Source organism: Rhipicephalus microplus, chromosome 3, assembly GCF_043290135.1.
Source record: "Rhipicephalus microplus isolate Deutch F79 chromosome 3, USDA_Rmic, whole genome shotgun sequence".
NCBI classification, from domain to species: domain Eukaryota; kingdom Metazoa; phylum Arthropoda; class Arachnida; order Ixodida; family Ixodidae; genus Rhipicephalus; species Rhipicephalus microplus.
In genome coordinates, this window is record NC_134702.1 from 84,264,894 (window position 1) to 84,289,150 (window position 24,257).

The 24,257-nt window shown below is 44.0% G+C and overlaps 1 protein-coding gene across 3 annotated transcripts in view; it reads right to left on the reverse strand.

Moving 5' to 3' along the window:
* LOC119172841 (SEC14-like protein 2) overlaps positions 1-24,257 on the reverse strand; it is a 56,463-nt gene that overhangs the window by 21,401 nt on the left and 10,805 nt on the right. For all 3 annotated transcript variants that reach the window (XM_075889908.1, XM_075889909.1, XM_037423989.2), the window contains exons 2-3: positions 2,146-2,215; positions 828-871 (exon numbers count right to left, since the gene is read on the reverse strand). In XM_075889908.1, coding sequence (XP_075746023.1) covers positions 828-871; positions 2,146-2,215 — 114 coding nt within the window. The remainder of the gene's footprint in view (positions 1-827; positions 872-2,145; positions 2,216-24,257) is intronic.

A 24,257-nucleotide genomic window follows, 5' to 3' on the forward strand; every position in this document is an offset into this window, starting at 1 on the left:
GGGATCACAGGCGCTCACGTGAAAGCGAATTCAACTGTGTTACATTACATCAAGCAATAGTGCTAAGTCGATAGTGTGTTATAAACATAGGTTGGCGAAATCACTCAGACTCACCCAGACTCAGATCGAGCCGTGAGCCTGTGCGAGTATGGTCAAATAATATATGGGTTTTAATTAGGAGTTAGAGTGAGTCCGGTTGAAGAAACTTTTGATGAGTGCAAGTCCGAGTGAGTCCGGCTCAGGAAAATTTCGATCAGTGTGAGTCATGAGCAACGCGCAGGATTTTCTTCGACCTATGGCTAATAACGCTTAAAATATCAGCAAGGAAACATGAACAAAGGGGGGGGGGGGGCAGAAAAATATTGAACTTTGTTCAACCGTAAGGTCCTTATATTAGTCGTAACTTGATGAAAGTAACCGCAAAAAGAAAAATAGAGGAAGGGTGCTTGAGGCGGCGCACTAAAGCTGCAGGGCTGAGAAACAGCGATTCCTGATTAATCATTTGCCTATACGAATCGTTGTTACACTGATCCTGAAATCCGAATGTGCGCTAATGTTGTCGGGGTCAGCGAGTTCGCTTCCGGTTTCCTGTTAGCTGTGCCAGTGGCTGTTCTTGTAACATCGCCGTGTTCGAAGAGTGTGATCAGTCGTATTGGCTGTAGCATGCAGGCACATGGAAGCACCTGTGCGGCTCCTTTATATACCTTAAGCTCTGGGGATTTCCACTTGGGACACGCTTTGAGGCATACGTAACACTAAACACTGATGAGAGTTTGCAGATAGCTTGCACGTGTATACGTATAAATGGTCGAAGATTGCGAACTTACCGCTCTCAGCATCTGTTCGGCTTTGTTGAGGTTGAAATCCCGAGCTGCGGAACGGGAAGCAAAACAGCTGTATCACATGAAGTTCAATACAGGGTATAAAAACTCAGGTTTTACGTGGAAAGGTTTCGTTCTTTCCAAGACGCACGCTGTATATAAGGGCGTCGAATGCTTTTGAAACCTTCGGCTTTTTTAACGTTCACTAACACGGAACGTTTGAAATAAACTTCCGTTGTCAAGCAGAGCAAGGCGGTGCCCATCAAGCTATTCCTGTCATGCCAGCGACGCGCCAGATAAATTTAGTTCAGGTTTGTCACATATAAAACGTTTCGCTGCATTAGTTGGAAGTTCGCTTCGAAATCTGTTTTCATCGTCCGCAGCTTCTTGACTTGAGCGCGAATTCAAATAGAGAGGCATTTAAAGGACGAAGCTCCTTAAACCGTGGGTCGTGCGTCCCCAACGTATGTAGGAGTAGTAGTAGTAGGTAGCCACCTCTCGTTTAGTCCTTGAAGTGTTCGCTGGATGGCGGTATTTCCCTATGATGAATATATGATAAAAAGATGCGAGATGGCGGTACTTGAAGTGTTCGCTACATGGACGGACGGATGGACAGACGCATGGACAGACAGGCAGACAGACAGATGCACGGACGGACGGACGCACAGACGAACGCACGAACGAATGGTAGCAAGAACGAACGGACGGACGGACGCTTTGTTCCACTCATCATCATGCACTGCGTGGATATGCTGCGATTTTTTTTTTCGCATTCCGGTTGAATCGACATGCGTCGCAACAGCCGGTAATAAAAGATGCGCCTTCTCGAAGGCAGTGATAGTAAGTCGCCAAGATAGGCAACAAAATAAATGAGCCACGAGGTTTATTAGGTGTATTGATACCAGAAGTGCGAGGCCGAATTAGCGTTCAAAAGTTTTTGAAGGATAAAGAATGAACGTTGTCCTGTAAAAGAGATTATCGTCTTTAAAATGAGAATCTGCTCAGTTAAACTATAGCCTGATTCCATCTGGTTCACATTCACCGAAAGATTTTCAGAACCGACACCTCGCACCTTTAAGAAAGCCGTTTACGATAGCCACATAGGTAAACACAGTTCTTTTTTGCTTCTCTACATAACGCTGTCGAAGTCTGTGAGAAATCGGTTGCAAGAAAAACGTCCGAAGCAACCAGTTAAGTAAAAGACACACCTCACTTTGAGTTTGCAAATAAACGTAAGAACCACGATTACATCCGAGTAAATTCCTCGCTTAAATCGCCAAGAAACTGGTGAAAAAAAAGCAGTATATTGACACTGTGCGCCCACCTCTTAGCCATCGGAGAAGGTAGCGGTCATCGTGGTCAGGCTTCAGAACATCTGCAACCGCCTTCCTGAACTGTAAATAAAAGAAATAACATTGGCTCAATCAACGTGCCACGATAATATTCCGTCACTACGTAATCTGAAAAAATACTCTACGCGTCACATACCAGCAACACTAATGGTTAGTGCGCGACCATAGATGCATGACGGCAGTGATAATGAAACTAACATTTCTAGATTGCAAGTTCGTGACCCGTTGGAGGGGTCACTACCAGACCAAGTGCGTGATGTCTGTTTTAAATGCCTTGCAATTGGTCAATATAAATGCTTGTGGTTCTGTACATCTTAAACATTGGACGCTTAAGCACGTTGGGCGTCTTTTTGTGTGACTATACGTTCGATCAAGCTGAGCAAGTTGGGCTGACTACCTAGCATACATCTGCAACGCACTTCATCGCGTTTCGTGGTACTATCAGAAAATTAAACTAATGGGAGGCAGAACCTAGGAAAAATGAATGTGGTATCGCGGTACTGCATTCATAAAAGGCATTATGCAATAATTTTAACTGATTCTGCGACAAAATGGGCCACCTCCGCTTCTGGGCAACGGGAAAATAAAGGAACTTGTCCTTCACATTTGGTATGTTACGAGCTATTGTCTTAAAAACTTGGGATCGCGCTTGAGCTCCGGCTTCAAGAGCTGAAGGCGATATATAGTGTAATCGAGCCCCGTTACCACCGCCTTCTCATACCCTTGTTACATAAGCAGTATAAACAGTGGTTACGTGTAACGGAGGTTAGTGTAACCACGGTGACGTGTAACCGGGAGACTCACCCTTCGCACGCGAAAAGCGTGCGTAATTACAAGGGCATTATGCAATATTAGTGCACAATGTGACGAAAAGCTATAAAAGCAAAATAAGCGTAATGTATCGGTATCGAAAACCACATTTTTTCCGCAATCTTATCACACGTGAAACGAAGAGAAAAAAATTCCATAACAACAAACGCCATGAAATATGACATAAAGTTATGTGACGAACTTTCCACCTTTTTCGGCGGCGAAGTATCGCGTCACATGGCATGAGGCATGATCTTCCTGCTCAATTGTGCATCAAAAGTACGACACGAAGTACTCTAGTACAATTGATCGTTTTTGTGGCGGGGTATCGCATAATACTACAGAAATACCCGTGGTTACTGTAAAATAAGCGTCCTCACATGGGCCCAAAAATGCATGAGACATGGGCTGCCGTGATGGTAAAAGCAAATGCAGCTGTACTTTAAGATCCCACGTGCACAGTTCTCTCACTTCCCCGCACTGCTCAGCAAGTAACTGTAAGCCGAGCTTGCACGAAACCGACAGGCACACCCTATAGAGAAAGGTAGAAACTAGAGTTGACAATGTCCCGTTGATAAACTATGAAATAACGTTACTGCCTCAGTCATTTGTGAATTCTAATATATCACTCCCATTGCCAGAGATTGTCAATGGAAGCAATATCTCGTTATCAGTAAATAGTTTGAAACGACGTCAGGAGATCTTGAATGCATGCTGCAGTTAATGTGTTCTCGCATTGTAACAGGTCAAGTGATAATTTTACATAGCTGTCAGAATAGATACGTCTCTGCACTTTTAATTTCAGCTACCTCATTTGAGTTGAAGGTCTTTGACACGAGCGTAAAAGCAGCGCCGCTGCCCTCTCACTCGGTCTCTTTTTATTTCGCGCGCACATGCGCTCCCATGAGCCTTCAGAGGGCGTTCACCCCACTCCTAACAAACGGTTCTCCGTAGCGCAGCATAATATGACTCGTCCAAATAAGTTAGCACCAACAAGTTTATAGTTAGCATTAAAAAAAACATCCCTCTGGTGCAATAGTATGACTCTCCCTTGGTCAAGCATAACATAGAAGCTGCCCTTTTCCAAGCTGTGAGACTGGGAAGATTCACTTAGAATCCTTCCGCCAAGTACAAGACCGCGTGCAAACGACCGTCACATAATCCGTGGTTGTTGGCGGCCGCACTACGCGGAAGTTATTTGACCGTGTATAGACGTTTTTTTCGGCGAAAGGAAACCGGTTCTGTACCGCTGGATTGCCATCGCACGCGGAATAATTTAGAGGTCAGGAACTTGGCAGAGTAGACGGCGGCATTATCCCGAGTCTCCGAGGGATAGACGAACGTGTGATGCCGTGATTACGCATGACGCCACGTTTAGCCGTTAGGCCGACCTCGCGTCGAAGGCCAACCGCTAGATTCTATCGGCATGCTACTGTCGTATTCTCACTGAAGTTGCCGGAAGCGACACCTGGGCCGTATTCGCCTGTCTTCGGCTCTAGCATTTGCGATTAAAATAAGCGATACGCAACCCATTGATTATTGTATTTCTTTTGCGGTTACTGGCATAAATGAAGTCACTCAATCGTCCACCGATCAAGCTAACAAAACCTTGGGGTGTGAGGGTATCGTGTGCGCGAATGATAGAAATGGCGATCAAAGCTCCAAACAAAACAAGAAACGGTTATGTGAGAGGCCATGACAGCCGCGCCTTTCGGTGCCGGCGCTTCCTCAGCGAAGATCTCATGACGTATTTAGGAAGCGATCTAATAACGCCGTTCAAGTTGTACTGAAACTTTCGTATCATAAAGTGGCTTCCGAGAAATCAATGAATATGAAGGGGAAAGACAATACGGCCAATATTACCGAGCTAAAAGTTCGTACGCTATACATTTTGACGCTGAAATAATGCGGTAAACTCTATGAAAAGCACAGTAAAATGAAATCCGAGTACAACAGAGGAGAAAAAACTAGCTTTTCATATGTCACTGCTTTGATTGATTGATTGATATGTGGGGTTTAACGTCCCAAAACCACTATATGATTATGAGAGACGCCGTAGTGGAGGGCTCCGGAAATTTAGACCACCTGGGGTTCTTTAACGTGCACCCAAATCTGAACATACGGGCCTACAACATTTCCGCCTCCATCGGAAATGCAGCCGCCACAGTCGGGATTCGAACCCGTGCCCTGCGGGTCAGCAGCCGAGTACCTTAGCCACTAGACCACCGCGGCGGGGTATATGTCACTGCTTTCATGATTTAATTGTACCTTCGTACCTTCGCTGTCTTCCATCAAACATCGGGCAACTCATGTGCCCTCAATTTATTTCGACCTATTCTTTCCTATATCGCTTCGTATGAAAGCATGCAGCTGTCTAAACGTGGGTTATTTCTTGTTTCTTGCTTGCACAATCAAATTTGTTCCATTTGTAACGTTTTCTTATAGTCTGCAGCGTCCTAGTTACTGCGGAGCCACGACATCATTCAAAGGTTCTTGCGTCAGGTGCTAGTGGTATGCTACAAACAAGGTTTATGAGCAGCCTCAAGAATTTTTCGAAAAGGTCTTTTGGTTCAGCGTGAGTGAGTATCAGTACAAAAAAGAACCAAGCATGATACGATATCAACATTTATAGATGTGTTTATTTATATAGTATATGTAACGTATTGTACTCTGAGGGCCAATACAGTGTTGTACATGAATGCTTACGAGTTTATAATTTGCCTCATCAAAGAACATCCCTTCAGCTAGTGACTAATTCAAGTGCTTTACAAACAAGCTATTTTTTTTATACCTTGCATAAAAAACACATCTTAGTATTTCAGATCATTCGATACGATGAGAATACATCATAAGCATTCTTTAGAAATCACTATGGTACTCTTGATGAGCCTCGCGTTATTTCTTAGCGACAAAATTGGATGGCAGCAACAAAAAATAGTGCTGTAGCTTTTTTTTTTACTAACAACAACACACTGGGTAGTACGAGCATAAACGGCAAACCAAAAAAATATAGAGACGTGTATCAAGAAAACCGTGGGTCTGACGTGCTCTTAGATGTCGAAGAACAACGCAAAGAAATGGGCCGTCGTGAAGACATACAAAGCCCCCATGAATGCACGCGCACATATTGATCCACTTGCCTAGCGTTATCTGTAAACGTAGCAACGATCTCGAACGCAAATTCGGGTGGCTGGCCTTGGTGCTCCGGCACTCGAAGCACGGCGTCACCTTGGCCTTCTTGGCGTCGCGTCCTTGACCGTGGGCTCGCATTCGCGAGCCGCCGTCGTGTTCGTTGGCACAACGCAATGTTGGCTCGCCCTGGGTTACTTGGAATACGCAACTGCTGCGCAGAAATTACAGCCCGGGAAATGCCGACGTCGAACTGTAGGTTTAGCTGACATTTCACTAGTATGTGAAGGGTTCGTATGCATACGTTCAAAAAGTTTCGGAGGTGAAACTATGATATTTCGCAACCTAAGAATAATTGTGAGCTGTGCTCCCAAACGCTGCGGCTCTAGGCAGGACAACTTTCGGCCTATGTCACATCTACTTACATTTGCTCACTTTAACAAACACATAATAATATCTGAGGTTTAACGTCCCCAAAGCGCGGTGCGATTATGAGGGACGCCGTATTGGAGGGCTCCAGAAATTTTGAACTTAAAGGGATACTGAACAATACTGTTGCCCGCAACTTTTCAGCTAGATTGAAAGGTTTGCTGACGTAACCAGAAAATACCCCTTTCATTTCAAGCAGAAACTTGAGAAAAATAACAAATTCAATGCATTTTCTACAAACTGCCGCATTTAGCAGCCACGTCGTGAAATAGAAGTAGTGCAGTATAAAAAACGAAGAAAACACTGTGAAAAGGGTGTCTCTTTGTCCCACAGCAATATTCATCATCCGGCTTGCTTGCGCTTCCTTTCTCAAAAACTTGGCGCTGGCCACTTTCTTATTAAGACAGCTATGTCACGCTGATGTCGTTCGTGACCCCAAAGTACCGGATGCGTGGCGACAGTGCAAGGGAAAAAATCGGTATGTCTCCAGTGATGATTTCATAAGCATTCAGATTTTCCACATGTCCCACTCTCTTTCCTTCATCTTCTTAACCAATGTTTTCTTTTGGCTTGGTATTCTGCTGTTGTCAGAATACTTGCTTGCCAATTTGACAGGTTGCATCATCCATTTATTATCGACATTCTTCGTGTAGAAATAGTCCCGCCATGTGAGTGCCCTCGCACGCCAGAGCGCGCTCCTCCTCTGCACTCACTCTGCGCTACTCCGCCCGCACCACTTGCCCCGGTTGCTAGGGGCGAGGATAAGCGCACGCGCCCGCCGCTGTTGTTATGAAACAGGGAGGGAGAGCGGAGAGAACATCTGCTGGCGCGCGGACACCGACAGACGCCTGACATGTCTTGACTAAGAAATGCATTCGTATTTCTAAATGCGGTATCCGGGGAGTAGTTCTGCTAAACAACAATCATCGTCATCTGACTTTCTCGCGTTTCCTTTCTTGAAAACCTGGCACTGGGCCCTTCCTGTTCATAATACTATGTCACACTGATAAAGCGCGTGCCGTTCATGACCGCGAACATCAGGAACCGTGGTGATAACGCGAGGAAAGTGCTCGAAGTAGTAATGGTTATTGTTGTGTGATTGATTGATATGAGGGGTTTAACGTCCCAAAACCACCATATGATTATGAGAGACGCCGTTGTGGAGGGCGCCGGAAATTTCGACCACCGGGGGTTCTTTAACGTGCACCCAAATCTTAACACACTGGTTTACAGCATTTCCGCCTCTATCGGAAATGCAGCAGCCCCAGCCGGGATTTGATCCCGCGACCTGCGGATTAGCAGCCGAGTCCCTTTGCCACTAGACCACCGCAGCGGGGCTATTGTTGTGTGGGAAAACACTCCCAAATACTTGATTTTTTATAGTGTAGTAAGGCATCAGCGCTTTTGGGGAAGGGGGAGAGAGGGATGAAAAGAGATGTGGAAAAAGTGAAGAGGAAAGGAACACGTGCACCATGCTGCACGTGCATGCGCCTATGCGATTGTAACGTCACGGCTCCCGTTCGCAAGTATGGACCGCTACGCCCGAACAACCCCCTAAAAATGCACACAAACATTCAGAAATACGTGAATTTTGCCCTGTTTAAGGAAGCAGTCATGTCTGCAGAGTGGAATTTGAATGTTTTCGGAAGTTTTGATGTTTAGAACAAATGTTCGACGACATTGAGTATGATGTACTTACCTTAGGAAAACAATCAGCTGTCCCAATTTCAATATGCAGAATAAAATAGTTTTGGTTCAGCAAAGGAAAGTTTATTCAACCAGTATACGCAAACACTGAGACACTTACACACTAAACACTTCAATATCAGGTTAGTAGAGTTTATACAAACGTTAGACACAGTTTTACATACACTTGTATAATACACTGTCCACTGAAACTAAACTATTAAAAAAGAAATATTACCTTTTAAAGAACTGAAGAGAGAGAGAGAGAGAGAGAAGACAAGGTGGAGGGGGGGGGGAGGTTGAGCGGCATAGTGAGTTGTGGAGCATAAAGTTTCCTATAAGTATACTAGAGAGAACTCTGGCGCTAGTGCCTATGGGAGCTGCAACGCATGGCGCTTCAGCGAGCATGGGAATGATGGCTAGTTCACAGTTTTGAATAATTTTCCTACTTTCGGCTCCGGTTGACTTCGCGTGGCTTGAAGTTGATTTGTCACGAAATAAAAATCAGAAAATGTTTACTAGTTGCGCTTCACCACCTCAATTTTTAGGCTTACCATTTCAAATCAGGTCACGAAGTTCAAAACGGTTCGTTCTTTCCTTCAAAACAAAACTGAAACACACCAATAAACAAAGCCACAAGTGTCATTCGAGACCTGAAAGTACGAAGACTAGGCAAATCCGTGTACTACGCATCATTCCCATGGTCGCTGAACGATCGCAGCGCCAGAGTCTTCTCACGGTAATTTCAGGAAATTATGATTCGAAGGATGACTTATTTCTTTCCTTTACCTCAGTATGGCGCTACCGGAAAGTCCAAATTTTTTCTGTGTCCAGTATAAATTGTGAACGCTTTAGATCACTATACGTGCTCTACCATGGGAGAGCCCAAAGCTGCTCCGGTAACGTGAAATCAGAACAGAGTGCTTCATACGAACAAATGTGTTTATGTTCGACGATCTAGAGAACGCTGCATTCTACTATGGGAGAGAATTAAGGTGTCCCGCTAAGAAACTGTGTGTGTGCATGAGTATTTGATACTCTACTATCGGAGAGCAAAAAGTTGTCCCAATACATGATACTCTGTTTAGAAAAACTTAACGATTTTGAGTTGTTGATTCTCGACTATGAGAGAGCATAAAACCATCTCGTGGGCCTCACACTTAATCAGGCCGCGTCGACTCTGAATATCTGAAGCCATTTTAGACTGATCGATTCGGGGCGCTTTTGTGAGAGACAATGAGGTTGCGTCGTTTTTATTTTCCTCAGCCTCTCTCTATCTCTCTCAAGAAAGCGTTCTAGAGCGCTCTGAAACAGCCAGTCAAAGTAAAAAAAACAAAGAAAAAATTGTTAACGATTTTGAGTACTCGGTACTTACTATGGGAGAACATAAGGAAGTACCGTAAGCCTCACACTTCATGAAGCCTGCGTGTTCAGAAAAAGTGGCGCGGGGGGTGGTTTAGAGAAGTGGTTAACAATTTTGAGTACTTGGTACTCTACTATGGGACAGCAATAAGCCGTCCCTACGTTTCATCATCGAGACGAGATGAATAGAAGTTTGTGTGTTTAGAAAAAGTGGTTGACGATTCAGAGCACTAGGTACTCTACTATGGGAGAGCATAAAGCCGTCCCGAGTCGCAGAGGTACAAACAGGAGATACAGCGTACGTGTGCGTCAAACACCTCAAACGCATTAGTGGCAGGGGATTTTGCAATACAGATTCATGTTTGTGTCGCTGCTTTTCTGCCGAAAAGTTGAACTTCCTTGCAAATTTCAGCAAGAATCCAAACATCCCTTCTCGGAGAAAGCAAACGTTTCAAGTGGTGACGATGAACTTTTAGTTACTAATACTCGTATTGTCGACATTAGCAGCGAAAAGTTATATATTTTCGGCTAAAATGGGAACCATAGAGCATCACTTTTACATTGATAAATGGAAAGCGCCCTAGTTGAGAGTTTGGTTTGGTTTGGGAAAACTTTATTACAAGTTGAGGGTGGAATTTGCATTTATTTTCATGCCATCATGGACTGTACAGTGTACAGTGGAATAAAACATCGAAGAGAACAAGAGAATGAAGACGATTATATGTGGGGTTTACCGTCCCGAAACCACCATGTGATTATTAGAGAAGCCGTAGTGAGAGGCTCCAGCAATTTCGACAACCTGGGCTTCTTTGATGTTAACCAAAATATGAGCACACCGGCCTACAGCATTCTTGCAGCCGCCGAAGCCGGAATTCAATCTAGCGATCTGCTGGCCAGCAGACGAGTACCTTAAAGGCGCACTGACAAAATGTTTCGGCCGAGATAGCCTGTGGGGTCGAATCCCAGGCACATTCGTATATCATCTGCAAAATATCAACAGCGAATATAGCTGGGAAGGAATATTAAAATAATTTTTAAATGTGTGGGGCCCTCGCCTCCATCGTGCCATTGACACCCTCGAAGGAGATCCTTTGGGGACCCCCTACATCCCTCACGTCACCACGCTGCAGTCAACAAAACAAGTTATAATGACGTCATAGCTGCCATTTTTCTTTTGCCATGCTTGTTCCCGCAGTCTATATTTCTCGGCGGCTGGTTGCGAGTGCATGGTCATGACGCACGCTTAGAAAGTTTTGTGTTTGACGACATTGCCGTCCCGTTTTCTATCCGAAAGTAATTTTTGATGCGGACCGAGCGGAAATGTGTCACAGTTCTTTGTGCTGACGTCGTCAAGAGCTGCACCTGCTAGGTGGCGACAGTTGCACCTATTTTGGCAGCTCTCTCGAACCGAAACTGAGTTTGGTTAATAATGATGGGCGTGTAATTATTCATCTGTCGCATGCTGCAGAGGATGATGTGTCGTGTCATGACTAACAGGACCCCAGCAACACATCTCACCAGAAAAAACGCGAGGCCAACGTTTCTGTGTCAGTAACCTTTTAACCACTAGACTACTGCGGGGAGGCAAAGGAACGAAGACGCCGCTTGTTGTTGTTCCATTAGAGCTACTACTTTCTGTGCTCTAATTATGAACCAACTAGCTCCCATCAAGTTGTTGCTAACCGACTGTGTAGGTTAGTTTCACATTAAGCAGCATTTGGTGCACTCGTATACGTTTCGAAATTTTGGAAGGGCAGACTACACGTACTGCTAACGTACATTGTGGCACCCACAAACGAAAGTAACACGTAAGCGTTAGTTTCGCAAAATAAGTTACACTACTGGCCACTGCAGCCCAAACTCGTTCTTCCGAGCACGATGCCTTGACGCAGCATTCAGGTAGCGCAACAAGACGCCACGGGACGGATGGTAACACGTCCGGTACTGTTTCGCACGTCTTAATATAATGAATGGTTCTTTCGTATGCTCTCGGCAAGAGAAATGTACGTAGTTAGCGGCACGTAACTAACAACAGCGCGACAAAGGGGGACACATAACGGTGGTAGAACAGCGGGCGCGTCGTTCATTCCTTACAGACGATTTCAAGATTGCGAGCGTTGTGCCCCCTAAAAACTCCCGGTCACCTAATTTACCAGCTCGTAACGTCAGAACTGAAAGGACGTTTTCGCGCTTTTTCAAAGGTAAGGAATGTCTCTTTTTAGTGTTTCAGATAATAAGAACGTGCGTAATGTTCAAGACAATCTGTTGTAGTTTTTATCATAGCTGAAAAGAACATTTATTTGAATATATTTTGCCAAATTATGGAATAAAAGTGTAGAAAATCAGCGGGTTATTTTCTAATGCTCTTTTTGCCCACCTATGATATTCAAGCACATTGGTGGACGAAGCCGGAAGTCTTCAAGAGTCTGTGTGATAGGGTCTATAACGACGTCTTCGCCGCCTGGCGTGCCCTGCATGTAGAGAGCTGACGCCACAGGGAACGTCATACGGCGAGACATAGTAGCATTGTGTTCTGGGATAGCCGAAACGGTCTATCATGTGGAGCTCGAGAGAGCGCCAATACAACAATGCTGTCGTTGTCAAAAGTTTGAAGACAACTATAGGTGTGAAAGGAGTTTGAATTCCCTAGCAATTCATGATTGTGTACGATCGAAGTGCACAGTAAATGTAGTCAAAATGTGTTTTAGAACATGCCGGAAATCTAAACTCAAACCTACCTTCTGAAGCTTCGGGAATATTCACATCTTGTTTTGACCTCGTAGACTATAAGCTTTTAAAGCTCACTGTACGTGTTCAGTCACGTTCCATAATCATCATGAACAATTTATGCGCATCGAATGCGAATGGAGATCTGAACATGATTCGGTCTATAATAATCATGGATTGAAATTTCCATCTGCGGCAAAAAGAACGTTCATTGCTTAATAGACACCGCGGTGCATCCAACATGCGTATAGAATATTGTAAGCGCCAATCTGTAATCAAGTGCATACAAAAGAATAGTGATCAACGTCTTACATGTTGAAACAAATATTTCGACGAATGCAAAGAAAACAAACAAAAAATACACGAGAACAAGAGACCCGATTCACCGTTCAAGAACGATGAGACGTATACGCTGCACTATTTTCCTAATCGCATTAGGCAGTGTGATCACACATCGCAAGAAGTCGACGAGGAAGCTGCGCAAACACGAGCGCTCTCCGGTTGCGATAGAATATGCAGTTCTGCTGATTTGCGAATGAAGCGAGCGTATACAGTTGCACATGTGGGTGGAAGAAACAGGCGAAAGCACTGCTGTACCGTGTTCATCTTTACATGATGACGAATAAGCATCCCACGACTATATCCCCCGGAAAAACAAACAATCCGTCTGCCTCCCCGTCAGTGTAATATGCCGCGTTAAGGTCCACCGCGAATACAGTGTCGGGGTCCAATTCAATTGCATAATCGAACTTGCAATGCACCAACAACGCGCCGTAACGTGTGTGCCTTTTGTAATGGGTGGACGACTTTAAACGACGAATGCGTTATGATAATCACATGTTCTGACAGCCAATGGCAACGTACGCTTGTACCACACAATATTACTGCGACATTGCATGTATTGAGGAGCCTGTATACTGGACGGGGGTGTTCGTAAAACGAGAACCTTATTTTTGCTGCACTTCCAAGCAGGAGAAGTTTTTCACTGTACTCACAAGCAGATGCGAGGGTGTGACCTTTTCGTCATTGTTCAGGCACATATTGTTTGGCAACAGGCAATAAAGCAAAAAAAAGAAAAGAAACGTGGCTGCCTGAGAGAACACGAGCGAAAGAAAAAAGAAAAAAAAGCACCGCCATATTGACGAAGTGAATGATCCTAGAGGAGCTTGCTCGTAAATGATCGGGTAACCTGAGAATTTTCCGTACTGATCTCCTACCATCATCTATAGACGTGACACTGTTGTTATATACACCTTACATACACAATGTTTATAGCTAACATTTGGATGCACTATATAAACTTTGATGAACTATATACACTATATATGCACAAGAGATGTGTCGGCGATCCCTCGGCGCTTGACGGCAAGCCCTCTTCTCTTCTGCGTCTAGGGCTATTACCACAAGGTCTGGACGGCGAACCCGAGCTGCTACTGCGTTGCGAGCCCGCCGCGCTGCTGCCTTGGCTTCTGGTGTGTTCATGCGGCCAAGCGGTAACGAAAAGAAGCGCTCACTGCGTGAGCTTCCGGCGAAGAGAAAGGAAGCGCACGTGCCAATATTGGTGTGCGCATCGTTGAGCCACCCAGTGAGCCTTCTCGTATTCACCCGAAAGCCCGCGCCATCATTGTTGGAATCACCGAAGAGGGCACCTCAACCGGAGTCGCGCCGTCCAGTGTGTTGGAATCGCCAGAGAGCCGACACTTAGAACTGCGGTGCGCTATCTAGGGAGCATTTCTGAAATGACCGAAGAAGTGTACACGCCGCGGCCGGACAAGGCGCGTGGTAAAGAAGCTTGCCGAACAAGCTCCCAAATGGAAAGAAAACGTAGAAAGAAAGAGAGAAAGAAAGAAAGGAAGCTCAGCAGTGCTGTTGCCCTAGCAAGGAACCATAAGGTGTGTCACCGGCACCGATGTGACAGCAAGAAGCCCCGCCGCGGTGGTCTAGTGGCTAAGGTACTCGGGTGCTGACCCGCAGGCCGTTGGTTCGTATCCCGGCTGCGGCGGCTGCATTTCCTATGGAGGCGGAAATGTTGTAGGCCCGTGTGCTCATATTTGGGTGCACGTTAAAGAACCCCAGGTGGTCTAAATTTCCGGAGCCCTCCACTACGGCGTCTCTCATAATCATATAGTGGTTTTGGGACGTTAAACCCCACATATCAATCAATCATGTGACAGCAAGCAGACTTGTGTCTTCTTCATGGTTGCAACTGAAGGCCGTTTGCCGAAATGTTAACAGCAGTGACACCCTGTCTTCAAGAATTCTTTATCTCTTCAGGCTGCAAACTGCCCACAAACTTCCCCCTTTCTTTAGCAAGTGATCGTGCCATGCAGTTGTCATAACAAATAACTACGGCATACAGCTGACGCATAAAATATACTGCAGTTACCGTGACAAATGACTAGCGGTGGGCGCTATTGAATAATGAAAAGAAAAACAATCTCCCTTAGACTGGCTGAAGAAGTATATAATATGCCCTTTGGGCTCACTTGGGCATACGCAAACTCACTCGGACAGAGGCTCACGACTTGATCTGAGTCAGAGTCAGTGGACTCATCAGTCCGTTACAAGTATAGTGTCAATCCTTTTATAAGAATATCTGGCATAATCAGTGCCCCCACCCCCCAAAGCCTTCTGCAACATAAGCTTCTGATCAATGAATATTAAGCTGACGATGAACGTTAGCACAACAAACTAAGTGTAAGTAGACGCGCGTATAAACGTAAGCCAACATAGGCCTGATAGCGAGACTGAAGTATAGTTGATAGGAGGCTCTACCCAACACTAGTTATATCATAAAGCATAGCGGTAATTAGTGTTACCATGTGTTGGCTAAATAACGCAATGCTTGCTAGCGCTTGGGTAATATTAGGCATTGTCGCAATAAAGAATCACGGCTGTAATATTCACGCCTTCGAACGCATACAGTGCCAGTTAAGTTATTTTTTCTTGCTGAAACTTTAAAAAATAAATTAAAAAAACTGTATTCTTCTGAGGGAATTTATAGAGAGAGTTGTAGGGGAAATGCAGAAGGTTATCCTAATGCTGTTTGGTATCCTGCACTGAGGCAAAGGAATGGAGGCTGAAAGGAGGGTGAATAGAAATGTGATAAAACTAAAAAAGAGCCGAAACACATACTTGCGAAAATGAGTTAACCCTCTCCCCCCACCCCCCACCCCCACCCCTTATTTTTCGCAGACGTACAGAGTGACCATGTAATATTCTTCTGCAACCGGTAGCGCAGCTGCGACTCAGTTGGTTTCAAAGACTTGGGGAAGGGGGGGGGGTGAGCATTTTACAGGCGTGTCATCTGCATCATTCTGACGTCCTTCCATGCACGGATGCCGCGAACTGCCAAGTATATATAGCATCGCGAAAAAAAAAAGATATGGAGCTTTACACACGCAGGAAAGAGCTTTAGAATAAGTACCTACGGCTATTGCAACAAGCGATTGGTATGATAAACACGTATACATGGTTGTAGAATGAATCACTGCGACGCAGCGTCGGCAACGGTCATGCCTTTAGCGTCGCTTGAGTTCTCTTGTGTCGCGTGGAATGCGTTAGAGAAACTGGGAGAGTGTTTAAGCTGGTAGCGTGTAGAGTGTCTGGAGAAGGTAACGATTTGAATTGCTCGAGCTATGTTCCGGGAAGTCTGGCGGCTTGGGCTAGTTGGTATGGTATGACGATAGTTATAGCGCGAGAACAAAACGACCTTGGTGTCCTTCTTGTCGCTGTGTTGTCGTATTGTTCTCGTGCTATAACTATCGTCATTCCGGGAAGCTTACGAAAGCAATAATAATAATAATAATAATAATAATAATAATAATAATAATAATAATAATAATAATAATAATAATAATAATAATAATAATAATAATAATAATAATAATAATAATAATAATAATAATAATAATAATAATAATAATAATAATAATAATAATAATAATAATAATAATAATAATAATAATAATAATCATAATAATAATAACAATAATAATAATAATAATAATAATAATAATAATAATAATAATAATAATAGTTTCACGTGTCAAAAGCAAAAATTTATCAAGGACACCGCATAGTGGAGTGCTATGAAAATCAGCCTACGGCGTGTAGAAGGCGATTGTCCTCAGATTGGGAATTCAAAGATTAGCACTGTTCAAGCCGCAGTCCAGAAGATGTCCTGGACGAAATTGCCATGTTGAAAGCGAAGAGGTTACAATGGGCAAGTTGAAGGAACAGAATCCTGGTGTGTCGCTAAATCACGATATGCGCCCTCCAGGTGCACCACAGTTAGGGACTCCCAATTTTGGTCCCTTATTGCATGCAAATAAATGAATGTGCACATCCTTCGCTTTTTGTTATGACCACATCAGCGCGACAGCTACGACCGAGAATTCTGCTGGCGCACTCGCATACTCATAGCACCGCGATTGCGAAACTGCTATTCCACAACGACGGTAATCAAGTTTGGCGTTGCGCAAAATCTGGTCACTGGCACACCTGCTCGACCGCAACGAAGACACACACAAAATGAAGGAACACAAGACACTTTCAATTCAGTTTTCTTTTGCCACCAGCTATATAGTAATAATTAGTCACACACGCTCGTGCATGTATTCACAAACTTAGGCTAACAAGTGGTCAAAAAATTTCGTCTGTGAAGGTATAGAGGATAGCCAACGTGTCACTAATGAAACTTACGCTTTGCTTTTTCATATAGGAGGCTTCAACGAACGGTGAAGGTAAAGTGAAAGCAGTGAAGCGCTTAACACCTTGAAATTGCTGATGTACGCATGCGGTTGCCAGGGTGAGGTACATATGCAGTAGATGCACGAATGCAGTTGCCAAGGTGTGGTGCAAAGGAAACAAGTATACAAGTTGGAACCTAGGCAGGGAACTAATGTTTAAATACTGTAAACAACGAAGTTTATCGTAACAACTAAGGAGTGTTTAGGTGAACACGAAGAGGCGTACTACCATGTCTTGTAAGCATTACTTTAAGGCGAACACCAAACTACAACTATTGTCGTCGCACTTTCTTTGTTCGTACAGTCGCACACTAGCGCGCTCAGCGATAACGACGATTACATTAAACGTCGTGTTCAAGAGGAGCGAACGCAAAGTCGAAACAAGTTGCTTATGCGTTGTGCGTGGTGGCTTGCATTAGTCGGCCGACAGGAAACTTGTAAAAAATCTCGTGTAAGCCCTCATTCGCACGTAGTCATGCGTGCAGCGCAGACGCGGGTCACGCGACGATTCCTCGAGAAGCAGTGGAATGCGCAAACCACGGTCTCTGTATACGGCACGTGTTACGGCGACAGAACATCGCGTTGGCCGTAAGTGAGCTGTGACATCGCGTACTCAGTCTCTGTCTCTCTAAAAGATTCTGCTTGGCTGACTATTACGCACATGAAATAATGTGGGATCCCAAAATCATCAGTGACAAGGTATATACAAGTTTCGCGTCGCTGTAATCAACGATTAGGAGGATTAGCCCGCGACGTTCAACTACAAACTTAAGTGACAGAATAATAATAATAATAATAATAATAATAATAATAATAATAATAATAATAATAATAATAATAATAATAATAATAATAATAATAATAATAATAATAATAATAATAATAATAATAATAATAATAATATAATAATAATAATAATAATAATAATAATAATAATATCAGGGGTTTTACGTCCCAATTCAGCTATATGATTATGAGAAACGTCGTAGTGGAGCCCTCCGGAAATTTTGACCATGGTGCTCTTTAACGTGCACTGATAGAACACAGTGCACGGGCCTGTACTATTTCATCATCATCATCATCATCATCAGCCTGACTACGTCCACTGCAGGACAAAGGCCTCTCCCATGTTCCGCCAGTTAACCCGGTCCTGTGCTTGCTGCTTCCAATTTATACCCGCAAACTTCTTAAGCTCATCTGCCCACCTAACCTTCTGTCTCCCCCTAACCCGCTTCCCTTCTCTGGGAATCCAGTCAGTTACCCTTAATGACCAGCGGTTATCCTGTCTACGCGCTACATGCCCTGCCCATGTCCATTTCTTCTTCTTGATTTCAGCTATGATATCCTTAACCCCCGTTTGTTCCCTAATCCACTCTGCTCTCTTCTTGTCTCTTAAGGTTACACCTACCATTTTTCTTTCCATTGCTCGCTGCGTCGTCCTCAATTTAAGCTGAACCCTCTTTGTAAGTCTCCAGGTTTCTGCTCCGTAGCTAAGTACCGGCAAGATACAGCTGTTATATACCATCCTCTTGAGGGATAGTGGCAATCTACCTGTCATAATTTGAGAGTGCTTGCCGAATGTGCTCCACCCCATTCTTATTCTTCTAGTTACTTCAATCTCGTGGTTCGGCTCTGCGGTTATTACCTGCCCTAAGTAGACATAGTTTTTACAACTTCAAGTGCACTATTACCTATCTCGAAGCGCTGCTCTTTGCCGAGGTTGTTGTACATTACTTTCGTTTTCTGCAGATTAATTTTAAGACCCACTTTTCTGCTCTCCTTGTCTAACTCCGTAATCATGAGTTGCAATTCGTCCCCCGAGTTACTCAGCAATGCAATGTCATCGGCGAAGCGCAGGTTACTAAGGTATTCTCCATTGACTCTTATCCCTAACTGTTCCCATTCTAGGCTTCTGAAAACCTCCTGTAAGCACGCGGTAAACAGCATTGGGGAAATTGTGTCCCCTTGCCTTACACCCTTCTTGATTGGTATTCTGTTGCTTTCTCTATGAAGCACTATGGTAGCAGTTGATCCCCTGTAGATTTCTTCCAGAATGTTTATATATACTTCATCTACGCCCTGATTCCGCAGTGTTTGCATGACGGCTGATATTTCTACTGAATCAAACGCCTTTTCGTAATCTATGAAGGCTATGTATAGTGGTTGGTTATACTCTGAGCATTTCTCTATTACCTGATTGATAGTATGAATGTGGTCAATTGTTGAGTAGCCTGTTCGAAATCCTGCTTGTTCCTTTGGTTGATTGAATTCTAATGTTTTCTTTACTCTGTTAGCAATTACCTTTGTAAATAGCTTGTATACTACAGAGAGCAAGCTGATCGGCCTGTAATTCTTCAAGTCTTTGTCATCTCCTTTCTTATGTATTAAGATGATGTTAGCGTTCTTCCAAGACTCTGGTACTCTTCCCGCCAGGAGACACCTCGTAAACAGGGTGGCTAGTTTTTCTAACACAATCTGTCCTCCATCTTTCAGCAGATCTGATGTTACCTGATCCTCACCAGCAGCTTTGCCCCTTTGCATGCTCTCCAAAGCTTTTCTGACTTCTTCTATCATTACTGGTGGGGTGTAATCTGGGTTACTGCTAGTTCTTATAGTATTAAGGTCGTGGTTGTCTCGGCTACTGTACAGATCCCTGTAAAACTCCTCCGCTATCTTGACTATCCTATCCATATTGGCAGTTATTTTGCCTTCTTTGTCCCTTAGTGCATACATCCGACTTTTGCCTATCCCAAGTTTCCTCTTCAATGCTTTGACACTTCCTCCGTTTTTCAGAGCGTGTTCAATTCTCTCCATGTTATACCTTCTTACATCGCATACTTTACGTCTATTAATCAACTTCGAAAGCTCTGCCAGTTCTATTTTGTCTGTTGTACTTGACACTTTCATGATTTGACGCTTCTTAATTAGGTTCTTCGTTTCCTGTGAAAGCTTGCCAGTGTCCTGTCTAACTACCCTGCCTCCCACTTCCACTGCACACTCCATAATGATACTCGTCAGATTATCATTCATTGTATCTACGCTAAGGTTGGTTTCCTCACTGAGAGCCGAGTACCTGTTCTGCAGTGACACTCTGAATTCCTGTACTTTCCCTCTCAGTGCTAGCTGATTGATTGGCTTCTTGCGTATCAAGTTCTGTCGTTCCTTCTTCAAGTCTAGGCGAATTCGAGACCGTACCATTCTATGGTCACTGGATCGTACCTTGCCAATCACTTCCACATCCTGCACGATTCCAGGGTGTGCACTCATTATAAAGTCTATTTCGTTCTTATTTTCGCCATTAGGGCTCCTCCATGTCCACTTGCGGTTTTCACGTTTTCGGTAGAAGGTATTCAAAATCCGTAAATTATTGCGTTCTGCGAATTCTACTAGTAGCTCTCCTCTGGCGTTTCTAGTACCGATGCCATAATCTCCTACTGCCTGGTCTCCAGCCTGCTTCTTCCCTACCTTTGCATTAAAGTCGCCCATCACTATAGTATACTGTGTTTTTACCTTACTCATTGCCGATTCCACGTCTTCATAGAAGCTTTCAACTGAAGCGTCATCATGGCTGGATGTAGGCGCGTAAGCCTGTACTACCTTCATCTTGTATCTTTTATTCAGTTTAATTACGACTATTACTATTTCACCTCCATCAAAATGCGACCACCGCCGCCGTGATCGAACCCACAACCTTCGGGTCAGCAGCCAAGAACTCTAGCCACTGTTCCACAGAAGCGGTTAAGTTAGATGTGAAAACCATACTTAGCAGCAGGTCATGGGATCAAGTCCCTGCCGTGGCAGCCATGTTTTCAATGGAGGCGAAAATGTTGGAGGTTCGCGTACTTAGATTGAAGTGCACGTTAAACAACTCCAGGGGGTGAAAATTTCCTGAACCTTGTACTACGGCGTCTGTCATAATGATAGCGTGGTTTTGGTACGTCCAGTACCAACACTTATCATTACGACCATACTCAGTTTCGGATTAGCAGACATGCCATGCAATAGGCGAGTGGTTTTAAGAAAATGACTTGCATTCAGTGTGGAAGAAGGGTCTGGGGGCAGCGAGCATTAGTCAGACCTATGTGTCATTATTCACTGTTACCTGTTCTTACTAAGGTACATTAATCTTTGTGATTGCTCCATATTAAGCTCTTGTGAATTGGCGAATTGATACCTCGTCTGTTTCTGGTCTCTTCTTATAAAGAGTGTGCCATTTTAAATTCCTGTTGGGCGCAGTTGTCAGCCTTGTCTTTCAGCATTGACCGACATTGTTGTTCTTCGTACAAGTGAGTGCGTGTTTAAAGTTAGATAACAACGGAACGATGCTATGCCTCTTCGAGCTTCGTCATTTCGTAAGCCTTTCAGCACTACCGAACTTGAAGACATGGACGAATAAATTTTTGGTATGTACTTACAGAACCCATGACGACCTTCAGCTCAATCCGAACTCGTTTTGCTTCGAGAAATAAATTTGCGGCCGTCACCCGGAAATCAAACAAAAGTGTTATTGAACATATCAGCATCTAGAAGGCCGTATTAAAAAAAACATAGGATCATCGCATTTGTCCTCCCATCCTGTATAACTCTTGAAAAAGGTGCCATTCAATTCACGTGCTGACCTGTACAGGTGTGGAACACCTGTTGCTCGTTTTCTGCACCTTTGACATTTTCACTCATTCAAACCTCTTAGTAAATCTCGATAACTTCCATTGTCACCAAGGGTACTTGCGTCACACATACAGATAAATATAATCGGATCGTCGTTGGCGGAGCAGTACGAAAGCTATATAAAATTAAATATAAACGAACATGTTTTCTGCATTTATGACATACGAGCCACGTCTCTTCAGCGGCCACGCAAAGAATAATCTCGCTGGTAATGTGGTGAACATAAATAAATAAATAAATAAATAAATAAATAAATAAATAAATAAATAAATAAATAAATAAATAAATAAATAAATAAATAAATAAATAAATAAATAAATAAATAAATCTGTGCAGTCAATTTCAACTTCTCAACTACTCATTTTCCCACACAATATCCCCAAGGGCCCACTTGTGAGGGTATTGCGTAGAAGGGAGGAGGGGGGATGTAGAACACACATGAAGCGTAGACATTTAATATTATTTCTCTCAGCAATAGCGAACTCCGACGGGGCTATGTTTAAAATTCACAAAAATAAAATTAATCAAATGCTCAACTCGCAGCTTTTATAGCCTCCTCAATGATAGTCCATATAAACGAGCCGAGAAGTCTCTATAGGATGTCGAATCTTTAGAAACTCAATGTCGATAGAATCCAACACGTTGAATAGCATGCAACAACCCTACCTTGTAATCTGTGGCCAGACAGTCTCGATTAATGCCAGATTACATATGGCCTTAGTCGTTTTGCCCTTCATACGCTTCATACCGACACTTCTCTTCGCCTTCGTTCGACTTAATTTCGCGGTGGCCTGTGTCCAATGTCTGCAACTTTCCTGGAATGTTTATATACCTTAATGCCATAGGCGCACCACCTGTGCAGTCCACGATAAGTGCGGCTAATAATAGGCGGACTTTTCGTGCGTTGAGCGTGATAAGGGTGTACTTATGAAGGACAAACCAACAACAGTTTCTTTCTTTTCTCTCCTACAGCGGTCGTTTACGGTCGTTGCAGACGATCGCCTCTTTTTATCCACATGACGATGTTCAATATCCTGTTCCATCACATGTTGTCGACTCTTCGGGGCTTCTGATTGTGGTGTAGCGGAACGCACCATTGTGCTGCTGGGAAGCTTAACGTGCACGCGTTGAGAAATAAGGACTTAGCTAATGTCTTCGGCATGCAGCTCAAAGCGAACGAAACAGAAGAAAGAAAACAGAGACAAGAGTTGCCTGTGATAAATTACCGTGATACTAGATGTTTTTCTTGCTCGTTTAAGATGTTCGCCGTGATGGAGCGACGCGTGGCGCATACAGGTGCGTGCAGTATGACGTGTCAAGGAGTCTGCCTAGAAGTTACATTTTATTTCTGTTGCATTAAAAATTGGCCGCTATGGAAGACCTAACATAGACAATGCCTAGGTGCCACCTCCTAATTCTCCAACTAAGTAATTACGCCTGTGACGCAAGAGTGTATAAATACCCGGTGCGTGCAGTAAAATTTAACCTTCGGGACAAGAGCACTCACAGAAACAGGCATGGACGGAAGGTTCAAATGCACGGCAGAGTTCAAGACCAGTCCAAACTGAAGAGAGCAAGTTCATTTCTTGAAACCAAACTGTACAGCTTCATCTGTTATTAACCGTAGCATCACGTAGTGTCTTTAGAGGCGTAATTTCAGAAGATTGTCATTTTTTGCTCGAGGTAACTCGCCCCCTATGGTTACTACCCCTCCCCCTTTGTTTTTTTTGTCAAGCCTAAATTGGTTGAGCTGAACTATTGGTCAGATGCGGTGACTGCAAGAACAAAGTTTAAAAAAAAAGAGCAAGTTGGCTTTTGAACTGCTCCTACGAACAAGCAGCAAATTGCAGGATGTCGAGCGCTCTATTATGTCTTCATTTATGCCTTTTTCAAACTTTGCCGGGCACTGCATAATTGCATAATTTGCCGGGCACTGCATAATACTAATATCTGGGGTTTCAGGTCCCGAAACCACGATATGATCATGAGAGACGTCATCGTGGATGGCTCCAGAAATTTCAACCACTTTGTGTTCTTTACGTACACTGCCAGTACACAGTACACGGGGCTTCCACCGTGTCGCCTCCATCGAAATGCGACCGCCGCGGCCGGCATCGAACCCGCGACCCCCGGGTCAGCAGATGAGCACCTTAGCCTCTGATACATGGCAGCGGACCTGAGCAGTGCATTACGTCGGCGTGAATACTGCAGTCTGCTTGAATAGTTTACCACAACATTTGCATCCGACCTTCCGCCGACACGTTTATCAACAAGTTCCTGAATGTCGCTCGTTGTATCACTCTTACACGAGTGGTTTCTTCGTCTCTGTCAGACGTCAAAACGGAATAGTGCGTAAAGTAAAAAAAAAGTACCAACATTTCATAGCGCACATTAAATCAGAAAGAAAGAAGAGGAGGAACAAGAATGTCGTAAGCCCTTGGCTTTATTGCCATGGAAGCGTCGTGTTCTCGCTTTACACGAAGAGACAAGCCAACAGGAAAACGCGTTCTTTTCGTGTCCTG